The sequence below is a fragment of the Strix uralensis genome, chromosome 12, assembly GCF_047716275.1.
Source record: "Strix uralensis isolate ZFMK-TIS-50842 chromosome 12, bStrUra1, whole genome shotgun sequence".
In the NCBI taxonomy this organism is placed as follows: Eukaryota; Metazoa; Chordata; class Aves; order Strigiformes; family Strigidae; genus Strix; species Strix uralensis.
Genome location: NC_133983.1, coordinates 2,130,189 through 2,155,002, shown reverse-complemented (window position 1 = coordinate 2,155,002; position 24,814 = coordinate 2,130,189). Strand labels below are relative to the sequence as shown.

At 41.4% G+C, this 24,814-nt stretch overlaps 2 protein-coding genes across 4 annotated transcripts in view; both read right to left on the bottom strand.

Moving 5' to 3' along the window:
- Nucleotides 1-34: 34 nt before the first annotated feature.
- ARL2BP (ARF like GTPase 2 binding protein) lies at nucleotides 35-11,661 on the bottom strand. Its single transcript, XM_074881675.1, has 7 exons — nucleotides 11,565-11,661; nucleotides 10,541-10,658; nucleotides 8,357-8,418; nucleotides 6,211-6,317; nucleotides 5,513-5,598; nucleotides 4,214-4,310; nucleotides 35-3,123 (listed from the first exon to the last, which is right to left on the bottom strand). The coding sequence occupies exons 2-7, from the start codon at nucleotides 10,576-10,578 to the stop codon at nucleotides 3,043-3,045; spliced, it is 471 nt and encodes a 156-aa protein (XP_074737776.1). The 5' UTR covers nucleotides 10,579-10,658; nucleotides 11,565-11,661; the 3' UTR covers nucleotides 35-3,042.
- Nucleotides 11,662-12,200: 539 nt separating this feature from the next.
- RSPRY1 (ring finger and SPRY domain containing 1) overlaps nucleotides 12,201-24,814 on the bottom strand; it is a 39,150-nt gene continuing 26,536 nt past the window's right edge. For all 3 annotated transcript variants that reach the window (XM_074881369.1, XM_074881368.1, XM_074881370.1), the window contains exons 10-16: nucleotides 24,417-24,532; nucleotides 23,498-23,641; nucleotides 20,547-20,658; nucleotides 19,464-19,566; nucleotides 17,817-17,969; nucleotides 15,848-15,952; nucleotides 12,201-14,924 (exon numbers count right to left, since the gene is read on the bottom strand). In XM_074881369.1, coding sequence (XP_074737470.1) covers nucleotides 14,828-14,924; nucleotides 15,848-15,952; nucleotides 17,817-17,969; nucleotides 19,464-19,566; nucleotides 20,547-20,658; nucleotides 23,498-23,641; nucleotides 24,417-24,532 — 830 coding nt within the window. In that variant the 3' untranslated portion in view covers nucleotides 12,201-14,827. The remainder of the gene's footprint in view (nucleotides 14,925-15,847; nucleotides 15,953-17,816; nucleotides 17,970-19,463; nucleotides 19,567-20,546; nucleotides 20,659-23,497; nucleotides 23,642-24,416; nucleotides 24,533-24,814) is intronic.

Genomic DNA, 24,814 nt, shown 5'->3' with positions numbered 1-24,814 from the left:
GTGAATTGAAAAGAACTGGACAAACAGCATTAGCCCCTGGCCAATCTGCCTTTATTTGGTTTCCAGTGAGGTCAAGTTTCCACAACTATGAATATATATATATAAATCAGTAAAAAAATTAGCCTCCTCATGCATTGTTATGACAATGTTAAAACTCTTCAAACACAAAGTCAGACTTGCACACAGCTGGTCCATTATATAGAGAAATCTTAACCTCTTTAAAAAGCCCCTCTGCCTGGTGGAAAATGCATCGAACCAGGGACAAGTGACAGGAGTGTCACAGAGGGATGAGTTGTTCTGGGAACAGCAGCCCACAGAAAACACAGAAGAGAGTGGCACAGGGGAAGAAAGGTACTGCAGGAAACACCGAGATACAATTCCCCATCAGAGCAACAATTCATGGCCAACCGTGCCTTGATGGCTCTGAAATTCCAAGAGACCTTGCTTAAAATACAACAGAACTCCCTTCAGAAAATAACTGCCTGAGGTATTTATTTACACTGCCATTAGTTTAAGTAATTAATTGAAGCCATTGTAATAGGAAAAGAATGAAAACTTTTGTCAGTAAAAAAAATGACAAGGATATTTTTAGCTTTAGTTGCAAGTAATTGTTTTAGCTCAACCATCAAAAATTAAAATACGTCAACAGGATCCTTTTAAAATTTGATAAAATCTGTTCCTGATGTCAAAAAGTCAACATTATACAAAGAGGTAAGGACTTAACTGAAGAACTCCAGCCCGTACACTGACAGTAGAAAAACAACTAGATTTAAGCCTTGTATTTCTCTGATGTTAACCTCGGGATTTACACGGCAGGGGAGCTGCATCTAGTTTGTATTAAAAACAAACCCCGATTTTTCATACTTTTTTTTTTCCTGGGAATAAGCATCTCAGAGCATCGTCTCTGCTCACTAACTGCCCACGCACGCCTGAGCACCCACTTCTGTGCTCACAGAACAGCTGTTTTTTACAGCGGGTGGTCAGTAGACCTGTAAAAACCCTGTATCGTGGTGGGGCGACCCCAGTTGATGGAGCCTCGCTGCCGTCGGAAGGATCAGGAACGGGCATTTCAAACCATGGCACTGCACCTTAGCATTTTTAGGGATGTACTCACGCTGCCTTAGCAGCTTACTGTGGCTGAAAAGAGAATCAAACTGAGCTTGTGACATCCTCACTGAAAAAAAAAGCCTTTGATCAAAACACACCTGGAGGGATTTCTAAGAAGTTGTGTTGTTTTGGGTTTTGTTGTTTGGTTGGGGTTTTTTTTTTGTTATTAAAGCTTCTGGCTTTCATCATTCAAATTCAAGAAGTATAAATTTATTGAAGGAGGTAAAAAAATTCTGAAGGGGTAGACTTTTTTTTTTTTCTAAAGGGTAGCGTGTGTGTCTATACCTGGTTGTGTATACTTATGAACATTTCAACATTCTAGAATAATTCCAGACAAAAATATGCAGAGCCATAAAACACCACACTAGAAACCTAATGAGATCCATTACTGCAGCACTCATAAACGTGGTATACAGTCAGAATACTAGGACACTACACTTAGCACTGCTAGCAAGCCTTTAAAGAGCCATTATGGTCTGTTCACAAACCTGTTTATCATATTTTGTAGTGCAAGTATGGCTTATTTTTACCTGCATGGCTGGGAGTCTTCACTAGTATTCAAAAACTATTTCAGTTGAAGAACAAAATCCCAGCACTGTTGAAATTACTGTCAGATGTCAATACGAGCAAGACTTCATCTCGTTTGTTCTTGTAAGACATTTCTTGTCCACAAACAAAAATTTCTCACAGCCTGGCCATAATTTTGCTCTGTCTAGGCCGGGTTCTCATCAGGTGACAGCCCCTGAGCAACACCTTCACTGCTGTTGAGGGACATCTCCCCTGCTGCATCAACCCGCTGTGGGACAGAGCGGAGGGTTCTGCTCACCAGCCTGTGTTTCTAACTACTCTTAGGCTTTTAAAGATGCACTCACATTGCCTGAGCACGCCATTAAGCAGCAGATGAATGTGCCTGAACAGCCTAAGAACAGGGGGTCCCTACAGCTCCAAACGCAGTTTAATTCCAACCACCACCAGAGGTGTGCCTGGGGTTTTGCAGCAGGCTAATGGCTGCAATTCCACCAGCAAGCCCCTCGCCTATTCTTCAACGGATGCTGAAAAACGCCTTGCTGCACTAATGTTGCTAGCAGTTTAACAGTAAACACACGCCTTTTCATCAGCATGTTATTTAGAGCAGTAAATGACATGGTGGCAAACACGTCTGTGCCCAACCAGCTTGTGTTACAAGAACTAATGCAGCTGTGCCACTGACAAAAAGAAATTGCATACACAGGCCAGATTTCGGTTTATCGTGGTTATTTTTCCCAGTGTAGCTGGGGCCTGAACAAAAGTGATTCGGAGAGCCTTGCATAATAAGGATGAGACTTATAAAAGCCAGGTAGCAGACAGATTTACGCAAAAATAAATCAACTGTCAGAGATAAGAGACAGTCTTACGCTAGAATATCTACATATTAAAACACATCCTTCCATTAGAAAGCTGTAGCAATTGAGATCGTATTAAAATATTTTTAAAAACCCCAAAACAACAAAACATTGACAGGGAAGAACTCGGAGGTTATGTATCCAAGAGCTGGAGGGACATATTCATTTTACACTGCCATCTTGATTCTGAAAAGTGCTACATTTTGGGGAGATGGTGAAGATGCCAACCCAAATAACACACACAGAGGTCTATTTATTGTCCTCTCAGTGTGCTGGGCCTCTCAGAACACGCAACAGTTAGGCTGGTGTACAAACACTGTATTTATTAACAACAATTAATCTGGTAGAGGTGAAACTGTCTTTCCCCTGTGGTCACTGAACGCCAACCAGAATTCACAAACAGATGGTTTTAGGGTCAGGCCTCTGAAGGTAAGAGTCTGGAGAGTGAATGAGTTTTCATCGTGTAAAAGCACCTCGATTCCCATGACCCTCAGTGTTTAATGTACAGTGCAGCAGCACTCATCTGGAGAAGGAAAGTAGTGCGTAAACTCTTCTAGGAGGAGGATACTGATGATTTATTTAATGAAGTCACAACTAACCCACTGCTTAAATCCAGACTTCGACCTTCTTTTTCCTAGAGACATGGAAGAAAAAAAAAAATCCATGACTTAATGCTGTTTTGGAATAAGCAGCTCAAAAAATGAAACAGGCAACACATATTCTGTTTGTTGCATCAGATCAATATAAAATTACATGTTACCTGAGCATCTACAATTGAACACGAACCCAAATGTCATTGTGCAGGAATCCCTGGAGTAAGGTCGCTGTCGCTCTGCCAGCGGCGCGTCCAGGGCAGGGCAGAGCCTTGCTTACATCGGGTGAAGAACGCCCAGGCAGCAGGCTCAGCCCGTGCTCAGGGAACTAGTTAAACCTAGCTTCTGCAGGCTGCCTCCCAGGAGAGCCCCAGGCGCAACCCCCAACTCAAACTACTCCTGCTGCTGAGGCACAGACCGTCTCTTTCTCCTCAGCCTGCCCCCATTTTCACAAAACTTAAAGGGCTGGGGGGAGGCGGCAGAGGGCGTGACTCTGACAACTTTGAGTCTTTTGCTCCTTTGTCAAATGTGACTGGACAGACACCGGACAGCATTTACATGTATTTCATTTCCTTAGGAAAAAGCTCATCCAAAAATGTTTCTCTAGTCTGGACAGAGAGGAGGAGAAATACAAATGGAGTAAGTTTAAAAAAGCTAATTTTGTATTGGCCGGAAAAAAAAAAAATAAAGAAAGGTCATGGTGGGAAGGGACCTCTGGAGGTCATCTGGTCCAAACCATGTCTAGATGGCTTCTGAGTATCTCCACAGACGGAGACTTCACAACCTCTCTGGGCAACTCGCGCCAGTGCTCGGTCACCCTCACAGTGAAAAAGTGTTTCCTTACGTTCACTGGAAATCAACATTCAGAGATGCACAAAGCGTGTGTTCCCGAAGAACATGCCAGCTTCATTCATGTTTTCTAGAAATTACTAAATGTGCATTTTGAGTTTAAATAACCACTCAGTCAAGTTATTTTCCTTTTGCAGTTATTTTTCCTTTTGACCCTGGTACAGACTTTGAATAAATACTGCTACCTCCTGTAGTAACAGTACCTTTGGTACTCTCTCAGGCAGAGCTACACAAAACCAACAGCCCTTATGCCAATGAAAATCAACAATCTGACATACTTACAGCTTTGTAATCCAAGAACATTTCTTTGAAAGCCAGAAAGTCAGTAAATGTGAGAAGCATATCAAATATATCACCTGTCATTTCATCTTTGTGCTGTCTATAGAGAGAAGTTGGGGAATTAGAAAATCGTGTGGGAAATAAATTCATTATTTTAAAATGGTATGAGATCAAAAAGGATACCAGGATGAGTAGAACAATATCAAAATTTAAACAAGAATGTTATTACAGGTCTATCATAAAGCAAAACTTTGGCTAAATATTACATTGCAGTATTTCTAATCCAAATACATTAATATATTTCTCTAAATCCAAGAGCTAAGAGTATCACATCTGTCCTTGAAAACCAGAGAAACTGACCTGTAAGTCAACAGAAGTAAAACTCAACTAGCATTTATCTATTTATTTATCATGAGCACTGAAACAGCTAGACAGTCCCTTGGAAGGTGAGAAAAGCTGGGGAGAGGCACAGGATGCTCATACACATCCCTTGAGAGTGAGGGACTGTACTGATGTAAGGGACTTCTGATGAAAACACTTTGGAAGAAAGACTGTGCTCCCATAGCAGCATATTTCAACAAGACTTCAACAGTCAAGGGTTGGGGTTTTCTTTGTTTTGTTTTATCAAAAGGAGCTTTACCTTAAAACAGTCGATCTTCTAAGCGTGTTACGTGATTCATAGCAACTTCCCAATGTATTATTAAAAAAAATAAAAATGAAATTGATTCAAATATTTTAAGATTCAGTTCCCAATTACACTTGATGTTCTTATTCAAGGGGAAGACCAGTGACCTTTCAAAAGGGATATTTTTATGAAGTTGGTTAAGCTCAAGTGACCAAATGCAAAAGCTTAAGACAAACCAAACTCTCCTCTGGATGCTTTGTACAAGAATTGCAATAAAGGCATTTCATCACGACTCTTGAAAGTCTACCAGGCTATTGCAGTGTCCAACACAGAGCCTAAAAGAGATAAATGAGACCCTAACCTTTTAAGGGTCTAGCTTCAAAGTGACGGTGATTATGAAAATGCTCTAGTGGTCTCATTCTGATTTCTCTTCCTATCCCTTAAAACCCAACCTATTTCAGCATGACAGTTCAAAAATACAGAGTTAGCAGGACATGCTGAAGGCAAGAAAAGTGGTCAGTCATTGGCTGCATGGGCACCTTTTTCTTTTCTTTTTGATTAAAGAGGAACCTCTTTCTAAAGGGAAAACTGTCAAACCTAAGCTTTAATCTAGATAAAAAGAATTAACTGAGAGGCACATAAGCCACCCCTCAGCCAAAAGCAAAGCAGAGACTTACTGCAATGACATTGTGAAAGCAGTCATATTAAAACCAGGAATCCGGTCAAGCAACTTTTCTTCGATGTATTTCTCTACTAAAGAGATCTGAAAAAAATCCAAACAAACCACCCTGTAACATCGTAACAAATTTCAATTCAGCGCATCTTCCTCACACCGACACCGTACTGACACGTTGTATTGTCCTCACTGGCAAAACAACTGCAGATTCCTTAGCTGAGGCACAGAGCTGAACGTTTTTGCTGGGAATATTGGTAAGAACAAACAGGCTATTTGTATCTAGTAACAAATTATTTTTCACTCATTTAATGCTACTGACTAATGGTTTCATAATTATGCTTTGCATGAATGTATTTGAAGTATCTAATACATGAAACAATACAACTGGAAAAGAACAAACTTTGTTATGCACACACATTAAACACATTACTCACTACAGCAATAGGCTAAATTTCTATTCAAGAGAGGTAGGCAACTTCCAAACTATCTACAGAAATTTTCAGGTGAGACAAAGAAAGGAATGTAGAGCTCCAGAAAACATGTTTCTTGCTCACTGCTTCATAAGGAGACAGCAAGCAGTATGTTGGCTCTACTCCATATAAACCCAGTATTTTATAAAGGGGGGAATACAGGACCTGACAGAGACCTTAATAAAAATAAAAAAGCAACACATACAAAAAATAGGAAAAAATATCTTACATATTCATTAAAAATAGAAGTATAGACAAGCTTGTTTTCTTCTGAGTCATCAAACTCCTGGTAGTGCTTCTCCATAAAAGTCCTCTGTATTAACTGGAAATCATCATCTGGACACAACAAAAACACATCATACAGTTACGAGTTTAGTCATTCTTTTTGTAACACAAAACCCACATTCACTAGTCCTCTGCTCCCCTCTTGTAACCACAGAGCCCTGTACACGTGCGGCGTCAGTCACACCAGCACTGCAGCTGCTGCTGAGCTGTGAAGACAGAAGCTGCTGGCGGAGGGCAGCTACTTCAGTTAAGGGCAGCAGCACATCAGTTTGCATTTTGGCAGCAGCTGTGTGTTCAGCATGGAATGGGGTGAACACATCTACCTATCAAGGTCTGCAATTACTTCTGGCAAGTTTCGTTTACATTTAGTAACAGGAAAAAAGTTCTCCTGCTTTATGTTTTATTAATGTTATTTATTCTGAACCCCTTCTTGTTCAGGCTCTCGAGTCAGCAGAACAACTGTATTTTTTTATAAAGTGAATATCTCTTCCCTACAAGAATTCAAAATATTTTTTTTCCCTTGAATTAAAAAATATTAATGAAATTCCCATATTGATTTTCAATTGCTGAAGAATTTTCTTCCAGTTGTGTAAGGAAGTAAGAATAAAAATGAACATGGTAGGTCACCACCAAATTCAACAGAACAGGTATAAAGTTTACTTATACACAGTGTTAAAATACATCAGTCTCAGCTTTCTAAACCCTACCACATTCAAAATTAGCTTTGTTACCCCTTCTCCAGATTCAACTACATCACCAGGCAACAGGCTGCAGAATCTACATCTCTCTGGGAAGGATGTGGACACCTCCCCTGTGAGGACAGGCTGAGAGAGTTGGGGGGGTTCAGCTGGAGAAGAGAAAGCTCCAGGGAGACCTTATAGCAGCCTCCCAGTACTGAAAGGGGCTGTAGGAAAGGTGAGGAGGGACTCTTGATCAGGGAGGGTAGGGATAGGATGACGGGTAACGGTTTTACACTGAAAGAGGGTAGATTGAGATTAGATATAAGGAAGAAATTCTTTATTGCGAGGGTGGTGAGGCCCTGGCACAGGTTGCCCAGAGAAGCTGTGGCTGCCCCCTCCCTGGAAGGGTTCAAGCCAGGTTGGACGGGGCTTTGGGCAACCTGGGCTAGTGGAAGGTGTCCCTGCCTGTGGCAGGGGGGTTGGGACTGGATGATGTTTAAGGTCCCTTCCAACCCAAATCAGTCTATGATTCTATGATGAAAAGATTCTATGCTGTTCATACGAAGCAGCTGATGGCTTATGATGAATTCTGTCTTGGCACCTTGTAAACCACCTCCCTGCACACACTGACTTCTCAGTTACAATTATGGTTCTGAGAATGGAGCACCTTTTACTGCCTAAGCTCACACCATGAGACTGGCTCCATTCAACATTCCTGCTACGAACAGGTCCTGCCACATTACAGCTGTACACATACATGCAAGTTACATGCAACAAAATCAACTCAGAAGGATAGTCTCAAAAAGTGCAAAGTGGCAAGACGTGATGACACTCATCTCCAGTTATGCAATCCTGCTGCAGAAACAGAAGAAATAAACTGTTCTCCGTGTTCAGCAGAGACAGGATAAGGAACAACATGCTTACAGTGCAGCACGGGCACTTTATACTACAGATTACAAAAGGCTGCCTGCAGTAGCAGCAGCCAGGCACTACTGTAAATTGCCTGAACAAACCATGGCAGCTTCTGAGAGGAGAGGTTAGGAGAGGTTTAGGCACGGCTGGGGAAGGGAGGGCTACCTCTCACAGTCTCTTCCATAAAAATCCCAGAAAGCTTTGACTTCTATGTGAGATTTACAAGTATCTTTACTCTTTATTTAAGCAGCAGTGTATTGCAGCGGCGCAGAGAATAATTTTCAGGACTCATAAGCACACTGCTGTGCAAACAGCACACAAAAGACTTCTGTGTACATTTTTACTATGCTACCAGGTTAGGGGTCATGGGAACAAAGGAAGGAAAGCTTCCATAAAGCAGGCAAGGGTTATTTGAGCTCTGTATGTCTGCTAACAGAAGAGCAGCGTGGAGTATGTTTAGCACCCATTTTGTTGTCTGTAACTACTTGCAGAGCTTACTCATGATGATATCCTCCAGATACCCAACAACTGCATCAAACTCTGCATCAGAAGGGGAGGAGCTGAAAGCAAAGACAGACGGTACAGCATAAATATATATTTCAACCACAGCAGAAATAAAAGTTAAAAAGTGTTAACAAAAGCCTAAGCACAAATAAACCCAGTAATTACAAGATAAGTGAATCATTTCCTAGTTTCAACCTACAAAATAATCCACGACAGTGATGGTAAAACTGCTTCATGGGGATTCTCATCAGGCCTCTACCGTATTTCCCCCCAGTAAGGTGCCTAATTGAAAAAAAATAATGTTGTTTTACTGGCATTACTGTGAAGGTAATTCCAGCCCTGGTGCAGAAGGATGTAAAGGGTGTAATTAGAACATCAAACTAAGCATTTTCCAATCCAGAAATCCCAGCTGCTACCACAAGCTTTCTTCTGCTCTCTTCTTGTGTATCTACATGGTGATTGCAGAACTCTAGACACTGGAGAATACTTTGAAACACTTGGTCTTTATACACAATATTATATAACTGAAGAAACTTAAATATTTTTCTTATGCAAGAAACATCCCTGCATGCTACATTTGGCATAATCTCCTAAGGTCATTTCATCATGAGCAAATATTAAACACTATTATGGATCTGAAGTCATCCAAGGAAGAAACCTTTGGTACCAGCATTTCAGGACTCTGGATCCCTCTGCTAAAACAATTATTGTGCAGCCTGTTCAGACACATTAAATAATCCACAGGATCTCCTTGGCCTCGGCATTCAGAGTTCATCTTTAGTGGGGGGGTGAAGTCTTCCTATATTCTCCAGATGAAAGACAGGCTTTTCTCTCACATAAGGGAAACAAGCGTCATAGGACATTTGTCTTTAAGAATAAGTTAGCTTTGATTAGTGAAAGCACCATTTAAATTAAATTAAAATTGAATGTCTCTCTACTTTTCTTTCAAATTTCTCTTTAGTAACCAGAGCAGAACACTCTTTCAGACTAAGTTTTTAAAAACTCATTACAGTTATTTTGCTACTGAATAATACTCCAGTGAAAATAATCCAACAACAGTTTAACTAGAATGAGCCACAGGGCTCATTCTGACCAGGAAAAATGAAAATATATTTGATTTAAAAAGGCATTCGATCACCAAGTGATGTTCTAGCAACATTTCTGATCTGTTAAGCCTTGGGAGACCCAAGGTGAGGGACGGGAAAAGCGTGCTCTTCCACCAGAGGGCACGACACCACCAGGCCAGGAGCCGGGCCTTATATACCCTGAGCACCACACTTCGGACCTCAGGCATAGGGCTCCTCACTTTCCATTCACATGCAAAGACAGGAGATTTTGATATGGATAATTCCCACTTTCTTTTTCCTCCTCCAAAACAGTGCTACTGTTGGTTTTATAGCTTACACTAACAGCAACATAAAATTTAAAGTATTAATTTAAGCCCCAGTTTAAGCTTGGGAGACAAATAATGGAATTTTAACTGTTCCAAAATAGCAGTGATTCCATCTCTCTATACAACACACCTGAAGAAACACACGCTCGCAGATCTTGTGGTTTAAGCCTTTGTCACCTCATCATGTCTAGTCTAGGCCAGCACAACCTGTGCTGCTGAAGAAGTCCAGGCACGTGGCCATTTGTGAAAGAACTAGAGCAACAGAGGCACAGGCACACGTCCCCTTCTGCCACAAGCTTTATGCCACAACTATGCCAGACAAATGTTGAATAAAGCAGTGTTTTAGCATCTGCCGGTGTAAAATTTCGTTGAGGCTATCTGTAAAGGTCTCACACGTCTAGAATGAGCACATTCAAACACAGAGGAATAGTCTCTTCTTAGAGTTTGCGATATAAGAAAGCATATGCTCTTGAAAAGAAGAAATTTTGAATTTAAAATGAACACACACAGTGAAAAATTTTCAGCCTTACGGTGCTTATTTTGATCACTCAGCCAGGGCTACCTGGTGCTACGCTCATTGCAGCTATATTTAGTTTAACTTCCCCTGAACTCTGAACTGATGTTATTCCTTCTTGGAGCTTTGCATTCTGCGCCCTTGTTCTCCTAAGAGGCAGGATCTGCTAATCAGTGTAGTCTAAATTCATTTGAGTAATCGTATTCCTATCAAAATATTTTAACTAATAACTATCTTACTGAAAATCTGACACAGAACACAGCATACTCACACAGCTACACTGAAATTTTCTTCATCAGAAGTCTCCATTGTTACTGCATAACCAGACTGGAGGACAGGCAATCTGCTATATCACTGCTGTTAGGGGTTACTTCTTTTCAGACAAAGCACTGAGGAATAACATGTGACTTGGCATTAGTACAAACTCAATTATTAAATTACCATGCACTTCTCAAATCAGGTGAGAATCTTTAATTTTTAAACACCGGAATTTCAAAATCATGTTCTTCCAAAGTTACTGCTACTTCTTTTCCCTAGTAACTCAAAATTCTCTAGGAACCTTCTCCACCTACTCAGACAACAGGCTCAAAACTGCACAGACCTGCAGTTAGTCTCTGTAAAGGAGTTTTAGGTGACCTGTATATCTTCTCTCCTGAAGCATCTATGACTATTATAAAGATACAAGAAAATGAAGCCAGCTAAGATGAAAAAATCCCAGAGAGCTTGCAGGCCAGGCTTTGGACAGCAATCCCATGTGTTGGGCTAGGGGCTCTGGCCAGCACTGGGCTGTGTCCTGGCCAGGCCCTTGGCCCGTGGCTGTCAGCAGCTGCTGACCCATCACACCAGAGCGGGCACACAGCACCCCACGGCCACTGAAGACGGGCCAGCTGGCTTCTGGGTGCGTGCTGGGGACACCCTGCTCCTGTCACCCTTGGTGGGTTACACCCCACGCCGGCCTTCAGAGCAGCCTGCCGAGGGTGGGAGCCAGCTCTATGGCATCACCTCATAACCCCCGCAGAGGGATGAGCGCGACCCTCACCTTCCCCTTCCCAGTCCTGGCTCACGGGGAGAGCGAAGCCCCCAGCCCTGTCCCTCCCCAGGGGGACCCAGGCACCCGGCCCACCTCACCTCCCCCTCCTCAAAGGGACCCGGGCCACCATCTTCCCTCTCCAAAAGGCACCCAGGTGACCCGCCCCTGTCAGCCCTCCCTTCCCGAGGAACACGAGCGTCGGGCCCGTGTCACCTACCCCCGCCCCGGAGGGGGTCCCAGGGTCCCGGCCCTGCCCCGCACCTACCGCCGGTAGCGGCAGTGAACTGCTCCCCGCACCGCCCGCGGCCCTTCCCCTCGGCCCGGCCGTCTCCTGGGAGACGCTTCCTTCCGCCCCGCCCGCAGCCAATGGGAGAGCGGAGTCAGCCGCGGAGGGCCCGCCCACAGCCCGAAGGCCCAATGAGAGCGCGCGGGCGGCGCCGGGCGGGAAGGTGGCGCCCGCCCTACGGTGGGCCATGGAGCCCAGCGGGGCGCCGGGCACCGGCGTCTTGGAGCGAGTTTAGTGTCCGGGCGTCGCAAAGCTGCCCCAGGAAGAAAATAAAAAGAAAACATAGATAACAACGTGCATCGCTATGACGCACGCAGCCCTCCCCACCCACTTAAAGTGGGTTTTCCCCTCACAAAGCAGGGCCGCGGGGGTGGAGGACAGCACACCGAGCCAGGGCCTCAGGCGCACAAGCCCACCGAACCCGGGCGGAATTCGTGTCTCCTCGGCAGGAGCCTGTGCTCAAACGTTTCACACAAATGCGGGCACCTGCCTGGTGCAGGACCTGCCCTTCTGCCTCAGAGCCAACGTCTTGTTCAAGGGAGGACTCCGCTTCCCGAGGCTGCCTCCATCACCCTCCAGCACCAAAACGAAGTGAAAGAATTAAAGAACAGCAAATAGCCTTCAAGACGTTTTTATTATTGAATGGACAACTTCGCTACAATTCACTTCCCCTTCTGAGGGCCTGCAGAGCCTCTGCCTCACCTCCCCAGCACCTTTGGGGCACAGGGGGACCGAGGGGGGCGCTGCACCAGGCATGGAGGATCAAGCTTTACAAAGATCAATCCACCCCCATCGTGGATGGCAACAGAAAGCCCGTTGAATTGTAGTGTCTTTCCCTTTGTGAAATGAACAGGACAGTTCTCTGCAACACAGCTCCCTCCTCTGGTGCTGTTAGCTTCCTCTGCCCAGCACCAGCTGCATGGAAGACTGCCTGGGGCAAAATTTTCCAAAGCATTACATCTTTTCAACTAAGAACACAGGCACTTAGGCCCGTGTCCACAAAGGCAGCAAGGCTCTTGGGTCACCTCCCTTTCAAGGGGACACCAGACACTTCGAAGTCTTTGTGGACCTGGGCCTTAAGAGCTTAATCTCATACAGCAGTTGATACAAATCAGGAGTCCTAGGCACTTCTGAAAATTTTACCTCAGTTAATCCTGGCCAGGGAAACCAAAGCCCTGAAGCTACTAGAATCTATTAAGGCAGAGTTCAAAATGGTTCTGTCTCACCTCTTCCCTAAAGTATGGTTTGTATCTTTGTACCTTAGGGATAAAAACCTATCATCGCAGTTGGAAGCATTTAAAACCTCATTTCAAGTTATTCTGAAATTCTAAGATCCTTATGGCAGTGATGGTGTTCACATGTTTGCTCATTCAACACCGAGCAGGAAGGGACTCAGCCCTGACTGGCAACGTGGATTACAGCAAAACATGGTGAAGGACAGTCAGTGAGGAAATGAGATCCCCATGGCACAGATTTGCCAGTCTGACTTCAATGAAAACAGGCATTCAAGGTGGAAGAGAATTCAAATTTCAGCAAAAAGACTAACCAGCACTCTGTTCTTGGATTCAGTCTATATTTGGAAAAGAAGTCAACAAGAAAATGGACAGAGCTTTCCTAATTCACACACTGTACTCCAGAGGTTCAATGGAAACACACTTCCTTTTTTTTTTTTTAATTAGTATCTCTGGATGAAATTCAGCACCCTTGAGTTAGCAAAGGCAGAAGGTGAAAGGAGTTGTTAGAGCGCTCGATTCTGGGACCTGTGTGCAGAGCTCTGGCTCCTATTCAGGTCAGTAGGAAGCAGGTCTGCTTTGTTAATACTTGATAGTACAATAAAGATAACGAAAGATTTAAAAAAATAAGACACACCACAGCATGAGAATTAACTACAACAGCCTCTGCTGTTGAACCACTGCCAAGAAGTGAGACGGTCTTAGTTTAAGTTGTGTGTGAATTAGTGAAGTTCTATAGAGCCAGGTAATTAAAAAAAGCAACCTGTACAAGTCTTGGAAGAGACTGAGTCATATCCCCAGTTGGTGCAAAATAAGCATAACTCCACCGATTTTTGTGCTACTTCACTGACACCAGCTGTGAACCCTGATTCCTTGTAGAAACCTAGTAAAACAGTCAAAAGGTGCCTGCTGAAATGCATCCTTAATATACAAACATCACAAATGTGTTAAAGTGGAGCAGAGATTCCCACTGTATGATCCCTACCACAAATATGAAGTGTGGCCCCAAACCTGCTCAGAGCAGGACTGACACATGGCAAGCAAGGTGCATTTTTGAAGAGTTACAGAATAAGACTGAACTTGTTATCCAAATAACACTTTTTTTTTTTTTAAATAAACTGGCCCAAAATTCTCCTCCAACCTTTTAAGACAGCTCAATATTTCCAAAGTGAATATAACTTTCAAAAACAACACTGATTAAAAAAGATGTTCGATGATACCTTAAAAAATACCCAGAATATCAAATTAATTCCAGTCCAGCGTTATAATTAGTTAAGAATACCTCCTGAAAATTATATCCTCACAAAAAAATGTGGGTACTGAAGTTAAAAGCATCAGAAACATTATGTACTTGAAAATACCACCGATCTTTTAACGTTTAAAAACAAATCAGAACATTCTTTGGAATCACCGAGTTATTAAAACATGTGAGTTTCTCTACAGTCTCCACACTGTCTTTTCAAATCAGTCTGTGTACAGATTAAGTCTTTGAGCAGTTTAATATCCACTGTCGGAAAATACAGAGTCTCTGACCAGCAGGAGGCTACATTAAACAGGAAAACATTGGCATTCTCTTTTTAGTACTGACTTCTGCCAAAAATAGAGACTTTTGAGCACAAGACAGAACAGCCCTGTTGTAGGAGATACTTCTTTTCTCTTCTTTTCTAAAATGCATTGTACGTGTACTTCCAGTGCAAATTTTTTCAGCACTTGCGACAGGCGAGAAGGGGGAGGAAGAGAGACACTCTCCTATGGTCTTGCTTGGAGGAACCAACAGCCATAGCACACTGACCTACCAGCTCTCCTTAACTGTTGACACCAGTCCCCACTGCTGGTAACTTGAAATAGCTTATTAAAGATTTCATTTTTAAAATAAACAGATTACAGTTTAGCATGAAATCTGGCCGTGGCTATGGTTCTATGTGCGTAAAGATTGGTTAGAGATGCTTTCCCCTTTCAGTACTGGTTGGAGTTCATTAAAAACAAGTCTGTGGTATTTCTCCACGTGTGTCATGAAATGTGAGAGATCTGTCTGACTCGGGTTTGTATTTCCTGTCGACACAAAGGGCAGGTCTCCAGCTGCAAGGCACACTCCATGCACAGGTCACTGAAGGAGAAGAAAAATCAGTTAAAGCCTGCATTTACAGTATGAAAAACTGATCCGAGCACTAAGCAGTTTAGTTAACCTGCTAGGAACACAGTCAAGATAAGTCCTTCAGTGTGGAGATTAGGAATTGCAAGTCAGGTGTTGTGGATCCAGAGGTTTAGAGAAGAGCTCCTGCTGCTCAGCATCTTAGATGTGAAACTGCTAGGGCAGCTGGTCGGGATTATACTTGGCATGCTTTTGTTAATCTTAACACTTCTCTAGTCTGGAGAACTGCAGCCCCGGTGCCCTGCGTGAAGCTGTCCCTGCTTCTTGTTGGGGCACACTGGGCACATCTCGTCTCTTCGCAGCATCCAGACAGAAGACCCATGGCAAGACCGCTTCCACGAGTGCTCTAAACACACTAAGAACTGGACTTAACTAGATTAAACTCCTAGTAGGCTGCTTAAATGCAGGAAAGTGCTATTATGGTATTACTCATACTGCTGTCCCATTTTTAGCTTTTAGAGGAATTTGTGACTTGAGACAATCCATTTATTGAGCATTTAGCGAGTATTTGAGTATATAATGAATTTTCTGCTCTCCTCATGTAATCTGGATTTTGCAGCACCAGTACTAAACCACTACTCACTGGTAAAACCTTTGACATCAGGGAATTACGGCTCAGTAGCCCGGCAGACGTACATAGCCCCAGGACTTCTCTAACCCCAAACATACACACAATTAGGGATTAAATCTGTTCAGGGGTAGGGTGAGGGGAACAGTGGAAATACTGTGCTTAACCTCTATCTGTCACACCCTTAAAAGGAGAGGCTATTTCCTTTATGCTGGGGAGTCAATCAAGATAAGCAGGTCTCACCCAAGTTGAATATCAAACACACACATTTTCCTGTTTCTTAGGTTTTGGGTTATTTTTAAGGTTTTACCTGTGTCCACACGGCCTGAGTTCGGTGTCTGCTACCTCATCACAGCAAAGTGTGCAGCAGTTCTCTCGGATACTCACTTGCTTCAACAAAGCCAAGCGCCTGTGTCTGAAGAAAGAGACACCCCCCCACACACACACACTTTAGCTTGACTCAACATGATAGATTCAGCACTATTCTGAGTATTGCATCAAGACCAACGCAACACTGCCGTGTGCTGCTCAACACTGCTGCTGATAAACATCGATCATAACTTCCCCACAAACAGAAGGCTTACTACACCCAGAGATGTTCAGAACAGCCTTCGACTGTCAGAATTCTGCTCTGTCACAAAGGGACAAAGAGGGTGTTAGATTACAATTCTTCCAGCTCCCACAGCTGAACACTTCCAAAAAAAGTCTTCTTTATCTGTGTACTTTTAAGAGTTATGGAAAAAAAAAACCTGCACAAACCTGTGTATCAACAAAATTCAGAAACCCTATAGTGCTGTAACACAGTTTAAAAGAATAGAAATTGAAAATAAAATCAACAGCCTAGTATGGCAACTGCCATAAGGTAAATGGATAAAAATCCCCCATTTGATGAAATAAGACACTTCCAATTTGGAACACAGACACTACCCATCAGAACTGTGCAATGGCAGGGTGACACGTCTAGCCCAGACTATGCCCCAACACTAGATGCGTTAAATTCAGCACAACTCTACATGAGTTTATGTTAACTCCTGCAATAGATAATTGGGGTCCAATCAGGCCCCTTGCCTTTTTTTTTTCCTATCAATTTTAAGATCAAAGCTATTGTTTAATTTAGGATTGGCTTATCATCTTCCAAACAGTTCAGGCTGTAGGGCAGGGATGATTTTTGTTTACACAAAGAGCAACAGTGTCCAACCTTGAATGGAGCCTTTCAGAGCTATCACATATTAAACAGGCTCTAACACAGGAGGCCAAGTTTCTCCAGTCAGGTATCAACAGGAAACCAGTTTCCCCCAGTTTCTTTCTATGCCATTTGGCACAATCAAGTAACAGCTCTCACAGGTAAATGCTTCAACACCACAAGAGTTAATGCCAGAATGACATCAGTTTTCTGTTTTCTTTTTAAACACTAATACACTTAAGTACCTCAAGTACACTTGATCAAACAGGTACATAATTCAAAATCAGCCTCTGAATTTTATTATAGAACCTCCAACAACCCCTGCCCCCACTTAATTAGATGCAACAAAAGATTATTTCAACCACATACATCAGCACCACTCTAGAGGGCCATCTTTAGACAAAGCTGCAAATCTGGGGTACGCAGCATCCCAGATTACACTGTATAAATAGTTACAGTTTGTGTTCCAGTAAGTTATTTACTACTAACGATCTAAACTAGAAAAGCTATTAGTTTTCATTCCTGACAGAAATTTGGTAAGTTAAGGAAAAATGTATCCAAACCTCCTTCTATCTGGCTTGATTTATATTTAGCTGGGAAAGCACTTCTAAATTTGAATAATCTTTGTTGGTACTATCATTCACATATGGGGAAATTTTCATCTGGATCAGAAAACAAGGACAACTTCAAGTCTCACAATCACGCAGTACCTCCATGCTGCCAACATCATAAATTAGGTCAATTTTAAATAAGACATCTTTTTCTAATTAAGACTATACTTCCTCAACCAACCTAGGCATTCTTAGACAGCAGGAGGCACTTTTAATAAAAACAGTTTACTGTACAGTACTAATTAATTTAAATTTAGCTAGCATTACAAAAAATATTTTAATTTAATGGATTTTGGTTGTATATCTCCTGTCCTGCTCATTATGTTGCACTGATGCCTATGGTCTAATCCTTTTCTGAAAGAGACCTATGGAGGTGTGACCCCCTTAAATATTAACTTTGCTAAGTACAACATAACATACAGCTCGGAAGTGAAGCATTTTATTCCTCCGTATGCAAACGCACTCAAACGAGATGGGAGGGTTACCTGGGCAAAATGATTTTCTCTTCTGCTGTCAGAAAGGCATAATCATTAAAGGTACTAAACTTCATTGATGGTGGGTATTTGAAAGGTTTTGCCCCGAAGTTGAACTCACATTGTTGATAGGACATGAAACTAGCTGCAGCAAAAAAGCCAGACCTGCAATATGATGAACAACAGACATTTTAGAATGACTTAATAATAGAGTTTTCCAGACATGTTACTACTATTACCAGACAAAAATACACCCTGAAACAGAGAGACAAGTTCCTTTAGTAGAAGTGTTCTACAGCTAACTGGGAGAAAAACCTCTAATACATCCAGTTTCATCTGCACATACTTTCCTTATTTAGTTCTCAACTTCTGAATTTACTCTCAGGGTTTATCTGAATTTACTACTGAGTCAGCCAATAAAGGCTGCCTACTCTACACCTAGGATTAGTCACACTTACATTAAGAGCAGATACATCCAAACAGCCTATAACCTGATCCTCTTTGCACTGATCAGCTCAGATATCTCCTTCAGCACGTAAAAAGTATTTTTCTTCCAAACAACTGCTGCTTAGCAGAGTTACAAGGAGCAGTACCAACTGCAAAGGACACCTCCACGTCCACCACTCCTGCTGCTCTGAACAGGCACAAATCTGAGGAGCTTGCAACACTCATACACTTGTGTGGGACCTGTGCAGGATGAATCCAGGTCTGAGCTCTCTTAGCACAGTGCCCATCTGTTCCTCCTCGCCCTTGCAGGATTACCTCAGGGCAGCTGTCTTTTCTTCACAGCCACACAGACATCTTGTAAAAACACCACAACTATCACCTCTTGCAGTTTTATTTACTGAAAGGGCCCAAGTGGACTAATACCTTGAGTTCTAATCAAGTAACAGAATCCGTTGAGTATATAAATAACATACTCCACATGAAGAACAGAGTACTGCAAGCTGAATAGACAAGATATTCTGCAAGACTTTGAACTATTTTGCTTGCAACTTGAACTTCATTTTGAGGAGAAAAGACAAATGAAATCAGCACAGAAGTATTAATTTACAAAGTACTGTAATGTTGAATTAAACAGCATAGCTTCTCTCTCAAGCATCACACCAGCTTATCTTTCCAGAACTAAAAGGCTGAACGACTCCATGAGAGTCAGAGGAATTAGCCACGTGTTAATTTTAAGAGTTGGCAAAATAAGCCTAACACCTTTCTGTAATGCTACCCAAGAGATGTCCTGCCATGAATATTCAGTAACAGGAACTGGCCCCAGTGAACAGCAGCAAGTTAATACACACTCTTCAGCATTTACACGACTGAAGCTTTATTTTTTCAAAAAGAAAAAAATTCTCAAGCACTACTAGAAATCTCTTTGCCTTTGCTACAGCCCCATTCTATTTCAACGCTGTGCTAGTTTGACAGTAGAAAACATTGAGGTGAAACTACCTTTGGAAGGTCCAAAGTATTTATTTTGGACCCTGAAATCCACCTGTAAAATTATATCCTTCTCACTGATTTCTAAGCAACTTTCAGTTGGGAAACCTGCTTAATGATGGCTTCAGGTAAGCAAACATGAATTTACATCTCAAATGGGAAACACTTCATATAATTAAAACAATTATCCATAGAGGTCACTGTCCTTCCAAACAAGCACATACTTACACAGCAGATGAGAATACTTGTTTCTCAGCAGGAAGCTGGTTTCCATTTAAATAGAAGATCATTTGCTTTTCTTGCAAGTCTAGTAGAAATCCTATTGTGTCTCCTTACATGCAGAACAAAGATAATTTAAAGATTTCACTTCTGTTAAAACAATAACTGTTTCAGCTGTTGGCATTTAAGTATCATGTATCTCACTATAAGTTGTCTCACTTAAAAAAAAACTGTTTGCAAAAGCGTAAGGAAAAAATAGATACAGACAGTAACTCAAGAAAAAAAAAACAGGACAAAATAGCAAAAAAATATTTTAGTCTGCCAGAGCATTAAAACCTCATAGCTGTAGAAGTATTGCAGAGTATTTGCCAGAGCCCAAAAAAGTGTACTCTGTCTCTCCTTGGCTATTTTACACCTGTTGAAGATATCCTCAGAACACATACTAGCTAAAGTCCAAGTTTCATATATGCTTGTACATATGCTTATTTTTTAAGAGGCATTTTAATTTAGCCTTGGGAGAAATTTTTAATAGAAGAAAAGACAGCACAGTGCACACAAGCATGGCATGCACAGACTCCTACCAAGATTTCAAAGCTCAGATCAAGAACAGAATTTTGCTGTCCCAGTAGTTATCCAACAATTTAAAGCAAGCAAGACAGTGCAACTCCCCCTTAACCTTGATCTCTAAATTAGACAGTTTTTTTCCACTTCTCTAAAATAACTCTTTCAACCTAGAAAGGAACATTTCAACCCTGTTTGTAGGACTACAAACATCTAAGAAAAAAGTCTTATGATTAAGTTTCCAGCAGGGTTAGTTGATGCTATGGTTTGTACTCTGCCTATGTAAAGAAGCATTTAGCCAACAAGACTCTCTTTACAGATTGCAGAACAGGAGCGTGGTGCCCACTTTGTACATTTACACCACTGCAAATAGTAGTAAAAGCACAATAATTAAACCTTTAGTATCATCAGGATTAGGCAGTAACTGCTCTGTTTGTACCTACTAACAAACTTTTTTCTAGACACCTGCAAGAGGAAAAAACCCTGTGCAGAAATCGAGTGAGAACAGACAGCAAAAGATGGACTGAATACCTTCTTTCCAACAGGGATGGGAATGTGGTTTACTTCTGGCATTATACCAAATCAGCTGCCGGCAGCCATCGTATGCGCAGGAGTATTCATCGTCCCCGATGCCATAACCTTCCTTTAGGAAAAGGGTAAAGCATTTCAGTCTGCAGCCATTCCTCACACAGAAGGGCTAAAGTCTACTTTTATTCAACTAAACCATTCATCCAAGAGCAGGACGGGTTTTCTCCCACCCCTGCGAAGGTAATTTTTTTGTACTAATCTTAGTTTGATTTTTCACATCAAAAGGAATTTGTTGGGCTGAGGAGGGGGGGGGGAAGAAAGGGATATTGTCTCCAAAGTGTTTTTTGTTCTGAGCTCAAATCAGTCCTGTATATTAAAATACTTAATAAGGCTAGTACCCAAATAGCTAATTTTACATCTTAAAAAGTCAACACAGAAGCATAACCGCTTTCTTATCTCAAAGTCCCAGTACCAGAACTGTGACACCTTCCCCCACAAGATATCCAAGTGCCACCAGAACATACAGCACACAGAAAGCAGACAAACCCATAGTCCCTTCACTGAATTTGTTGCATATTGTGTCCCTTTCAGTGCCAGCTTCCCTCAATTTGTGAAAAGGTTATCAAGCGACAGTCCCAAGGTCTAAGACAAATGCAAAACTAAAGGTTTCAGAGTGGAAGAAGAATCTGTCACGTAGGAGAGTCCAAACATGAAACCCAAAAGCATTATAGAAAATAACTTCCTCATGTTCAGCGTGGTTTGTCTGGAGTGCAAATAGTAGACAAGCGACTGATTACACAAGCCTCCAATGTCCCAAATTAAAGTTAAGCCCAGCTAATGGATGCTTAACATCATGTTTAGGACTAGTCTTTTTGTTACACATGCTGTAAATAAAGAGCATATGGCTACTCTGATGACTGTGTTTGTGACATACCCAGAAGATAATATCCTCGTATTTCAGGTAGACACCTGAGGAAGTTAAGTAACAGTAGCATTTAGCCACCAGCAAAACAGTTGTAGGAACAGAAAAGTCATCCTGCTCAGAGATGTGACATCTCCTATTTTCATACACTGTACAGGAAGCACAGACAGAAAAATGCACATACACCAAGCTCCTTCACAGTAAGTGGGAAAAATCTTTTAAGCCTCTTAGCAGTCTAGAAGGCAGACACACTGCCTTTTATTTCAAACAGCTTCCACCACACTCAGTGGCTAGAACGCCTGTGCTCAGGACAGGTCTGTACGGTAGTTTTGTTTGGCTGTGGTGTTTTGGTTTTGTTGTTGTGGGGTTTTTTTTGGTTGCTTGGGGTTTTTTTTTAAATCACACTTGCAATCCCTGGGACTGGACTTTGGACGTGATGTAGAGATATATGCATGTTCTACACCAGCAGAGGACAATGCTATTTACATAAATAATTGGAAGTGGAACAAGACCATCGAACTCGCAGGAAGACTTAAGTTAAATGGTGAGAAAAGCTACTCTCCCATTCCTGATGGGTTTCTTGACACTGGTGTTTTTCCATCTCCTTGTTCTACTTCTCTCATACCCCCCACCATCAACACTTACTGACATGTATGTATTTGGCCTATCTTCATATTAGCTTCTGTATTTGACTCAGCTGTAGAATGACTTTTTCTATAATAATCAGAAATGAGCAGTTTTAACTGCTTATCTCTGTGGGGTTTTTTATATACATATATATATACACACACACACACATATATATGTATTTCTTCTCCTAAATTAAATTCCAAGTAGGAACAGAAAGCCATGCAATTACAATAAAAAAGAGCTACAGATACATTTCTTATTCAAGCTCAGCCAGGAGAAGTGTCAGCTTAAAATCCCAGTGCTGTATTTCCACTGTGGTCGGTGGCAGTAGGCTAGGCCACACAATGCCTTTTGTACTAAAATTCTAGCTTGCACTTTAATGAACTCTACTGGAAGTTTGGAAGGGGATAATATGGGAAGTCCTCTCTAAGTTGAAGCAGAGAAGTTTTTTGGGTAGTAATCATTACGCTTTCTCAGTATTATAGAAATACTGAAGCAAATTGTGCTACAGCATACAATTACAATGAGATTTAAGAAGAAAGAAGTCCTAGTTACTTTCTGCTACATTCGAGATTATTCTTTGACTGACTATAGGTTTGGACTTCATGTGCACATGGCACATTTTGCTTTAATGCTAGTAAGTACATAATTTTAAAAGTAAAACAGTAGGAAGAAGAATACTTAGAATTAAGATACTAAGTTATCTGGATGCGAGGGAGAGCAAATCAAACTATAAAATAATACAGTGTACTTATTATTCTGTATTATCAGAATAAAGGCAAGAAGGTAGAGGGTTTAATCTCTTTATAATCCTTCTTTTTAATTAAAAATAAGTTGTCACATATCCAAACCATACCACATTTCTGCTACCAGCAGATCCAATGATACATGCTATCCCAGAGTCAATTTAAATAATTATTTCCCTTGTGAAAGTTAATTTAATAGGAAAGTACGTTAAAGAGTGTAACCTAATGGCTGCTTGGTGACCTGTGTAGAACTGAGTGCATGATTATCTGCTAGTTTAGTGAGTAATTGTTTACTTCCAAAACCAGACAGTAACCACTGCTGTTATCTAAAGAATTTCCAGCAAGAGACTAAGCCACAAGAAATAAGTAACAATTTCCCTGTAGCCTCCAGACAACAGCAAGTAGATAACAAGCTGTCAATGCCAGCAGCTATACATGACTTGTGTGAACAGTGTCAGCCTGTAGCAACGACAATACTGCCTTTTCTCGTACCACTAAATTCAGCAAAAATAGCTTTGCAGAAGTACAGAAAAATTGAAGGAAACACCCAAGTGCTCAATTACTACCACAGAATAACTAGAACTATTTTCATAGGTGTCGTGAGTAGAAAAATACTGAAGTTACATCATCAGCTAGATGACATTACACGTACTTACATGATTGAGAAATTTGCTGTCTTTGGTAGCCCATCCTATCTGCATCACTCCCGAAGTAATGACTGTAACTTCATAGTACCAAACTCCAGAATCGACACAGAACGTACATCTAACACTTTCAAAGGATGAGGCATCACATCGAGCCTACCAAAACCAAACCAAAAATTAAGTTTCTACAAAATTATCATGCAAACAACCCCCTCCTTCCCTACATCAAGTTTCTTGCATATAAGAATACACCAACATAATTTTAGAGGCATTTCAGACAGAAAGTGACCTCTTTTTGTAGCAATAACTGTCACACAAACTAGTGAGTAGGCAAGATGAAAATTGTTCAGTGGTAAGCCACAGGGGGAAAAAAAAAAAAAAAAACCCCTCCCAAAAGTAGAAAGTCGACAGAGTCAATTTAAAGATTTAAAGCCTATTATAACCACCACAGGAAGACTTAGGTCATGGGTTGTTTGGGGACTTCTGGTACAAAGGATGGAGAGGTATTCAGTGTTAATTCATGAAAATTCATCTGTAAGCAGTCAAACAAATTTTAAGAAAAAGTAACAGGGGAAAAAAAAAAAGAATACCCAACACATGGCTATGGGCTTTTTAAGACCAGAGAGAACAATAGGAATCATACTTTTTAGTCAAAATGAGTGAAGCGCCAGCTGGTTCCTAAGCATTCTCCTCACTTTTCTGAAATTTTGGGGCACAGATACAGGTGCCACTTTAGTATGAACTTTTCCACAATTAAGATCAGTGTAGCAATGTTACAACCCTCTGACAAAGCAAGTTTTCTATACAAGGCTGGTAGAGAACTTTGATTCATTCTAGGAAGTCACAGGAGCAAGAAGCAAATAAAAATAGTTAGAACTTGCCTTTTTCTTCAGATTCCTTTTTAAGTTGAAATCACAAATTGATATCCTACCTCTAATCCATGTGGCGAGATCTTCAGGTATTCACTGACATCGTTACTGTTCAGCATAGCCCTGATGTTGGTCAAGTCAACCTTCTCATACGTAAACTGCCTGCCTTCTTTTAAAACTGCAAAATAAAACTAGTTTTAATCACTGCTGCAGAAAAACTTTAAATGTTTTGCACAGTGGCAATCAATCTCTCTAGGATCCAGTTAATTTTTGGCATAACTGAATGATATATTGACATTTTGCTTACGTGAAAACAGCATCACTTAAATATCCTCTAAACATGAGAAAACAACTTATGCCTCTGACCAGAGCTCCTACAATCTAATTAGTACTTTCAGGAAACCCACGGGCAAACATAAAGCATCCAAGTTCATACCAAGATGCCACTGTTTCATGGTTT